Source organism: Helianthus annuus, chromosome 14 (assembly GCF_002127325.2).
Source record: "Helianthus annuus cultivar XRQ/B chromosome 14, HanXRQr2.0-SUNRISE, whole genome shotgun sequence".
Taxonomy (NCBI): domain Eukaryota; kingdom Viridiplantae; phylum Streptophyta; class Magnoliopsida; order Asterales; family Asteraceae; genus Helianthus; species Helianthus annuus.
In genome coordinates this window covers 93,327,326-93,335,773 of record NC_035446.2, presented here as the reverse complement: position 1 = coordinate 93,335,773, position 8,448 = coordinate 93,327,326, and the positions used below count along the sequence as shown (strand labels likewise).

General features: G+C 39.3%; 1 protein-coding gene across 1 annotated transcript; it reads left to right on the top strand.

Moving 5' to 3' along the window:
- The first annotated feature begins 665 nt into the window (after positions 1 to 665).
- On the top strand, positions 666 to 2,631 carry LOC110908675 (beta-amyrin 28-monooxygenase). The gene is made up of 4 exons (XM_022153631.2): positions 666 to 1,287; positions 1,434 to 1,727; positions 1,860 to 2,047; positions 2,170 to 2,631. The coding sequence occupies exons 1-4, from the start codon at positions 792 to 794 to the stop codon at positions 2,470 to 2,472; spliced, it is 1,281 nt and encodes a 426-aa protein (XP_022009323.1). The 5' UTR covers positions 666 to 791; the 3' UTR covers positions 2,473 to 2,631.
- Positions 2,632 to 8,448: the final 5,817 nt, after the last annotated feature.

The following is an 8,448-nucleotide window of genomic DNA, read 5'->3' as shown; positions in this document are numbered from 1 at the left end:
TGGGGTGACGGAGCGGCGCCGAGAAGAAAGAGAGGGGCCCACATGTTTTGGTCCGTCGCAAACGTCCATATTCGGATGGTGAGGACGGGGACGGGGGGGGGGGGGGGGGGGTTGGTTGGTGTAGACGCCGTCGCCGGAGCAAGATGGGTGGGGCGACGCCCTCATACCGTGTAGCCTCAGAACATCTAAATAAATAAATAACTTTTGTCCTATATGGATTATTGGTGTATTGTTTTGTCTTATTGTGCTTGTCTTTTAGTCCTTTTTTTAGTTATTTTTTTGTTGGTAACTTAAACAACGATTTTGAATATTTTTTTGATAGTTATCTATTTTTTCCCTCTAAATACTAGCACATCTTAAGAATTGAACCTTATTCTCTTCATAAGATATAGTTTTTCTTAACTACTAGACTATAACCTAAGTGACAGTTACCTAATTTTTTTTTTTTGATAAACGTACTGTGTGACGAACTCAACAATGCCGGTTGAACAACATATACACGTGTTGGGCATTTGAGTTTAATTTTCTTTTGATTGCTATAGCAAATACCGGTGTTATAACAAACCCAATTGATAACTACATGCCAAACCAATACCAACCAGCACGTTCAAAAGCGTGGGAGATATCACTTGTTTATATTATATTTGCAGTTTCAAATTGACTAATATTCAAAAGTTACATTTTTATATGATAAAATAATAATCATCTTATAAAAAGTAATTATTTTTTGGATTTCGCTTCCATTCGTATCAAACCCATTCACTTGTCCAGACCCTCTTCACACACAAATAATGATTCAAGTTCTAACACCCATTTTCATCTTCCTGGTTTTATACCTTTTGTGGAATGTTTACAAGAACCAGAAAACTAGAAGAAGCAAAATTAATCTTCCACCGGGAAGCTTCGGATGGCCGTTTCTCGGAGAATCTCTCGCGCTGCTACGTGCACATTGGGATGGAGTTCCAGAAAGATTCGTTGAAGAACGGATCCAGAAACACGGAAGCCCTCTAGTGTTTAAGACGTTGTTACTTGGCGAACGTATGGCGGTGTTGTGTGGTCCTGCTGGTAACAAATTCGTGTTTGGGAACGAAAACAAGCTGGTGGCGGCCTGGTGGCCTTTGCCGATGAGAAAGCTATTTGGCAGGTGCTTGGTAACAATTCGTGGCGATGAAGCAAAGTGGACGAGAAAGATGTTGTTATCGTATCTTGGTCCTGATGCTTTCGCGACTCGCTATGCTGCCACCATGGACGTCGTCACCCGTCGCCATATCGAACTTCATTGGCAAGGTAATTTATCTCCTTTTATTGTAAATGACTAAAATAAATTAAAGGGTAAACCAGAAGGGTGTGTTTGTTAATAAGATATAGGGGTGTAGGAATAATAGAAGTAGAAGTGATATGTTTGTGAGTGGAGTTGCCTCTAAATGTCCCAGGGACACGCTTTTATAGCGCAAATAATGCAGCAAACGCCATTAGGACGGAACTCATGATGATTATCAAGGCAAGAAGAATGGAACTTGAAGAAGGAAAGGTTTCATCTTCACAAGACCTCTTATCACATTTTCTTACATTTTTTGACGAAAATGGTAGGTATTTAACTGAGAAAGATATCGCAAACAACATATTGTTACTACTGTTTGCTGGTCATGACACCTCTACTGTTTCTATCACTTTGCTTATCAAGAGTCTTGGTGAACACCCCGATGTTTATGACAAGGTGTTGAAAGGTTAGTTATATATTTATGTATTTTATATATAGCAAATATACTTCACTGGCCATAATTTTTTTGATCAATTCATTTGACACATGTTTTTGGATCAAGTTTTAACGAATAGTCGACAAATGACTCATTTTTTAGAGCAGTTAGAGATTTCTAAGGCAAAAGAAGCCAGGGAATTGCTGAATTGGGATGACATACAAAAGATGAGATACTCTTGGAATGTAGTATCTGAAGTCATGAGACTAAATCCACCTGCCACTGGAGCCTTTCGAGAGGCCTTGGTGGATATAGAATATGCAGGTTATACTATCCCCAAAGGATGGAAGGTAATAAACTTTATATGTTTGTTTTAGTAAATAAAACTTACTTCATATGAAAATAAATACAAATAAAAACATATAATGTTGAATAAAACTGACATTGTGATGCTTTCATGATGCATTTTAAGATATACTTGAGTGTTGCATCAACACATAAGGACATGGCTAACTTTGAGGATGTGACACGGTTCGATCCATCAAGGTTTGAAGGCGCAGGACCAACTCCATTCACATATGTGCCATTTGGAGGGGGTCCTAGGATGTGTTTGGGGAAAGAATTTGCCCGAATGAAAGTACTTGCGTTCCTTAACAACATCATAACCAATTTCAAATGGGAAGTGTTGATACCTGATGAGAAAATTGAATATGATCCCATGCCTACTCCAGTAAAAGGGTTTCCGATTCGTCTCCATCCTCATCATATTGAATAATTTTAGCATGAATGGATTATGGATGTCCCAGATGATTATAGATTATTCATGTTTTGATTTGCATGTGGGAAGTCATATGTTGGATATTGGATATATGGTGAATGTATATTTAGTAAATTTTTAATTTAGTGAAATTATAAATATTATTTAATTTCTTCATGTGGTGAATAAAAGAGAAACTCTTGAGTAGAACTTCTTGTCGGAAAGAAGAAAAATAAATAGTATAGGGGGCTAATATGTAACTTGGTGTTCTATATAAGCACCATTTCTTTGTAACCCTAGATGATGAACTTCAATACAATTCAATACAATTCCAAACCCAAATCGGCTCATTCTCTATACCAAACAACATGGTATCAGAGGAGGTTCCCGATTCGTAAAAAACCGATTCGCTCATCTTATCCTCAACCTCAATCTGTCGTGTTCAATCGCAAGACCAAAACCAATCCTCAATCTGTCGTGTTCAATCGCAAAACCGCAAAATCAAACCAAAATCCGTTCTTCGTTCGACTGTCGTGTTCAACTGCAAAACCAGTTCAGTTGATACTCCCACTTCCGGCGAAACCAGCAAAACCATTGTTCCAATCAATTGTTCCAATCAATTTTTTGAAATTGTCCAATCAATTTCAATTCCTTTACCGACATTACTTTCCAATCAATTTCAATTTTTTGGAATCTAGTACCTTCCTTTTTCACTAAACTCCATAAATTTCATTATTTCCTTTTTCATAAATACGCTGCCGACAATCCCGATCATTTTCGCTATTTGCTAATTTCTCTATTGTTAGTTCTTTTTGATAATTTCGCTGTTGAGTTCTTTTTGCGAATTTGTAGTTTAAATTCGCGGTCGGTAGCGAATTTGCGGGCTTTCAAATCTTGAACGCGAGTTCAAGTAACCGGTGTATTTAATAAATTCGCCGGTAAAATACCTTCGCTACCTAGCGACGATATTCCAAACGAAAATCTTGAACGCGAGTTCAAGTATCCAGCGAAATTAATAAATTCGCTGGCTTGGTTGGTTACTTAATAACCGTGCCGGGACAACGTTAAAAAAAAAGGAAATCAATCATAGTAAGAACAGTGCTTGGATTTTCGATTTTGGTGCCACTGACACCATGACGTTTTAACCATTAGACATACGGTCAATGACTCAACCTCAAAAATCTCAAATACATACAGCAAACAACGGAACAATGCAAGTGAAAGGAGGAGGAGTAATTGAAATTTCACCAACTATGAAATTGTCAAATTGCCTCTATGTTCCGTCCTTATCACACAAATTACTGTCAATCAGTCATATTACCAAAGAATTAAATTGCACGGTACTAATGCACCCTACTTTCTGTCTCCTACAGGATATCAGGACGGGTGTGATTATTGGACGTGGTACTGAGCGCCAAGGATTGTACTATGTGGATGAAGTGGCTCACCAGGGTACTGTGATATTGGCTCATGGAACTGATAACCGGGACGCCTGGCTATGGCATCGACATTTGGGACATCCATCCCATGGTTATTCGCACCTTTTGTTTCCAAAACTCTTCCCTTCAAATGGGAAAATAGATTGTGAAACCTATTCTTCGCGCCAAAAGCCATCGACACCCGCTCAAACCTAGCAATACAAAAGTTGCTTCACCTTTCTCATTAATCCATTCTGATGTGTGGGGTCCTGCTCCTGTGATAGGGGGCAGGGTCTTCGGTACTTTATATTATTCGTGGATGATTACACTCGCATGACATGGGTATATTTTTTAAAAAATAAAGCCGAAGTTTACGAAAAATTTGTCATGTTTTATGCTATGATTCAAACTCAATTTCAAACTCAAATCCAAATCCTTCGATCCGACAATGGGGGGGGGGGGGGAATTTGTCAATACATCTATGAAACAATTCTTTACAACCAAAGGATTAATTCATCAAACCTCTTGTGCCCATACCCCAGAACAAAATGGTGTTTCCGAACGGAAAAACCGTATTATCCTTGAAATGACTCGAGCCCTTTTGATCGAATCTCAAGTCCCTAAATCTTTTTCGCCGGAGGCAGTTGCAACCTCCGTGTATCTGCTGAATCGGCTTCCCATAAAAGCTCTTAAATTCAAGACTCCCCTAGATTGTTTGTCTAAATCTGCCAATATTCCCCATCCTCTTACACTTAAACCTCGAATCTTTGGGTGTACCACTTTTGTCCATATACCCAAAACCAACCGAAACAAACTTGCCCCAATTGCTGAGAAATGTGTATTTGTCGGCTATGGGATTGATCAAATCGGTTACCGGTGTTATAATCCAACAACTCGTCAAATGTTCCCCACAATGAATGTTGACTTTCTTGAAACAAAATACTTTTATAACACCCAACTCAGCGGTCAGGGGGAGAATGAATGTATAGACCCTCTGAGTTGGCTAACCCAACTTCCCTCGTATGAAGAAGTAACAACAGAACTTCCTCATAGTACTGCGAGTCCTTCAAACTCAGACACACAATATGCGGAGCACAGTACCACTGAAGAAAGTCCATCCAACGTGATGTCCGAGGTAAGAAATACTGAGAACCCTGAATGTTCTACGTCTTTTAATTATGGGACAACAGGGGAACATATAGAACCGACAACTACAGAACATGTTGATCCAGTTGTTGAACATGTTGATCCAGTTGTTGAACAGGTTGATCCAGTGGTTGAACATGTTGAACCAGGTGCAGTAGAGACAACCAGAAGATACTCTCTTCCACCTAGAGCCAATAGAGGAGTTCCTCCAAAACGGTACTCCCCAGAGAGGGAAACCAGAAATTCAAGATATCCTGTAGCTAATATGGTCAACGGGAACTTATCTAACAGTGCAAAAGCATTTGTTGCTTCACTATACACTGAACAGATACCTAATTCCGTAAAGGAAGCTCAAGGTAAGAAGAACTGGGAAGAAGCAATGGAAGTGGAGATGCGTGCTCTTATGAAAAACAATACATGGGAGAAGTGCATTCTTCCTAAAGGAAAGAAAACTGTTGGATGCCGGTGGGTGTATTCGATTAAATATAAACCAAATGGTTCCATTGGAAGATACAAAGCCTGGCTTGTAGCCAAAGGGTACACTCAGACGTATGGGATCGATTACTCTGAGACATTTTCTCCGGTTGCAAAAATGGATACCATCAGAGTCCTCTTTTCCGTTGCAGCTAATAAGGATTGGCCCCTTCATCAATTTGATGTTACAAATGCATTTCTTCATGGAGAGCTAACTGAGGAAGTTTACATGGAAGCACCTCCAGGTTTTTCAGGGGGTTTTAAAGATGGGGAAGTTTGTAGGTTGAATAAATCTCTATACGGGCTAAAACAGTCTCCTCGGGCATGGTTTGGAAAGTTCACCTTGGCCATGAAAGAATACGGGTACCGCCAAAGTAACGCTGATCATACCTTATTCCTCAAAAGGAGGAACGGCCTCGTAACTTGCTTGATCATATATGTGGACGACATGATTATCACCGGAGATGATGTATAAGAAATAGCACAACTGAAAAGGAATTTGTTTTCAAAGTTTGAAATGAAAGACCTTAGGAATCTCAATTATTTCCTTGGAATTGAAGTTCTCAGATCTAAACGGGGGATTTTCATCTGCCAAAAGAAGTATGTTCTTGATCTCCTAGCAGAAACTGGGTTGATTGATTGTAAACCAGCTGATACGCCAATGGTGGTGAACCACAATCTTCACATGGAACTCGATGGAAAGCTCGCAGACAAAGAAAGATACCAAAGGCTAGTGGGCAAGTTAATTTATCTTTCCCATACTCGCCCTGATATAGCTTACGCTGTTGGAGTGGTAAGTCAGTTTATGCACCAACCACAAGTTGCCCACATGGAAGCTGCTCAGAGAATTCTAAGGTATCTCAAGGGAACCGCAGGCCATGGTGTGTTGTTCAAAACAAATGGGCATTTGACTATTGAACTCTACACTGACGCAGACTGGGCAGGAGATAAGGGAAACCGAAGGTCTACATCAGGGTACTTCTCCTTGGTTGGCGGAAACCTAGTTACCTGGAGAAGTAAGAAACAGAAGGTGGTTGCTCTGTCAAGTGCAGAAGCAGAGTTCAGAGGTATAGCTTGAGGGTTAAGCGAAGTTCTTTGGATCAGGAAGCTGCTAGAAGACATTGGTTTTTCACAAAAGGCTCCTAGTAAAGTTATGTGTGACAATACTGCTGCAATACAAATCTCCGAAAACCCAGTTCAACATGATCGAACAAAACACGTGGAGGTAGATCGACATTTCATCAAAGAAAAGTTGGAAGGAGGAATCATAGAGCTCCCGTACGTAGCATCAAAAGATCAACTTGCAGATATCCTCACAAAGGCAGTCAACGGAAACGCGTTTAATAGCTGTTTGAGCAAGTTGAGCATTGGTAACCCCACTACTCAACTTGAGGGGGAGTGTCGGAAAGAAGAAAATAAATAGTATAGGGGGCTAATATGTAACTTGGTGTTCTATATAAGCACCATTTCTTTGTAACCCTAGATGATGAACTTCAATACAATTCAATACAATTCCAAACCCAAATCGGCTCATTCTCTATACCAAACAACACTTCTTGATGACATTTAATTAGTTTTATTAAGTGAAACCTTTCACTAATCCTTAACTCTTATACAATTAGCAGGCTATGTGCTTTGTTTTTGTTACTACAAGGAAATTATATAGCATAAAACATGAAGAATACTTGGAGACGGATGAACACTTGAAGAACAACTAGAGAGAGGAGTACTCTCAACTCGTTTTCCACCATCATCAGATTCTTATTCATTCCATAGGTTCAAACACTACAATTTTGCCCGGTGTAATATCGGGCGCGTGGTTATTTCTGGCAGTATAGACTGCTTCGGCTGTTGTACCCTAGGAGACAGACGCGTCATTTTTAGTAGAGGCGCGAAATCTGTTTTAAGGGAAAGCGTGTTGAACACGTGCCTCAGCCACAACCGTCAACACTTGTTTTTTTGTAGGAAATTATTGTACAAGAAGACGTGGTTTGAGACTGAGATTCAAGGATTCGGTGAGATTTGACAGAGTTTTGGCCCCGAGATAACCGATTCGGTGGAGTATTATTGATAAGAAAGGAGTAGAAGTAGAATCGACACCGAACAAGTTAATTTAAACTGGAACTATTCAATGATTTGAAGTTACATACCCGTAAAACCAGTTGGATAGCATCTCCCCTCTTGGAACCAAAGCTTGTCCAAATGAGGAACCCTCATCCCTATATATAGGCATTGTCCATCCATACGAACCCGTAGGAACGGATGGACTTATAACAACGAATGAACCTAGGAACGGATGGGGTCCATTTGTAACACCCCAAAAACGGGTTTGGTAATCAAACCAAGTTAATACTAAAAGACGGGTAAAGTACCGTTAGTGGTAAAAGTAACCTGGTGAATATTAGGATTTTAAATAAATAAACCTAATATTAAATAAAATTTGTATAAAGGCTTTTGAGGAAATAAAGTTTATAGAAGCCCGAGTTAATGGGACTTAAAATAAACTGAGTTATAAATTCCCCAAACCCACTAAGTTAACTAGGAATGTTTAACCTAGTTAATAAGTGGGAATATTGTTGGAAATAAGTAGGTTGTAGCCTACTTAATAATTAACCAAACATGAGGGGCCAAAATGGGGTAATTTGAAAGTTAGGTTATAAAAAGGAAAACTTAAAATAAAACACACATTCAGTGTGTGTTCTAGGTGTTCTATTCGAACTCAGGAGAGTTCTATGGAGCCCAAAACTCTAATTCCAACATAATCATCAAATTGAAGGATCAAATGACGCTCTAATTCACAATTGAACGTGAATTAATGATCACCCAAGCTAGGGGGATCATAAGGTATGTGAAATTTTGATGATTCTTGAAGTTGTGAAAAATTGATGATTATCAAAATCACGAATTATGAACGAATTAGTGAAGCTGTGGCTGAATTTGTGATATATACTTGCTT

Bases quoted from the DNA above. Each gene is read 5' to 3' on its own strand.
- LOC110908675 (XM_022153631.2), top strand. From the start codon at position 792: ATGATTCAAGTTCTAACACCCATTTTCATCTTCCTGGTTTTATACCTT. The intron at 1,288-1,433 runs GTAATTTATCTC...TAAATGTCCCAG, and splicing joins TATCGAACTTCATTGGCAAG to GGACACGCTTTTATAGCGCA. The intron at 2,048-2,169 runs GTAATAAACTTT...ATGCATTTTAAG, and splicing joins CTATCCCCAAAGGATGGAAG to ATATACTTGAGTGTTGCATC.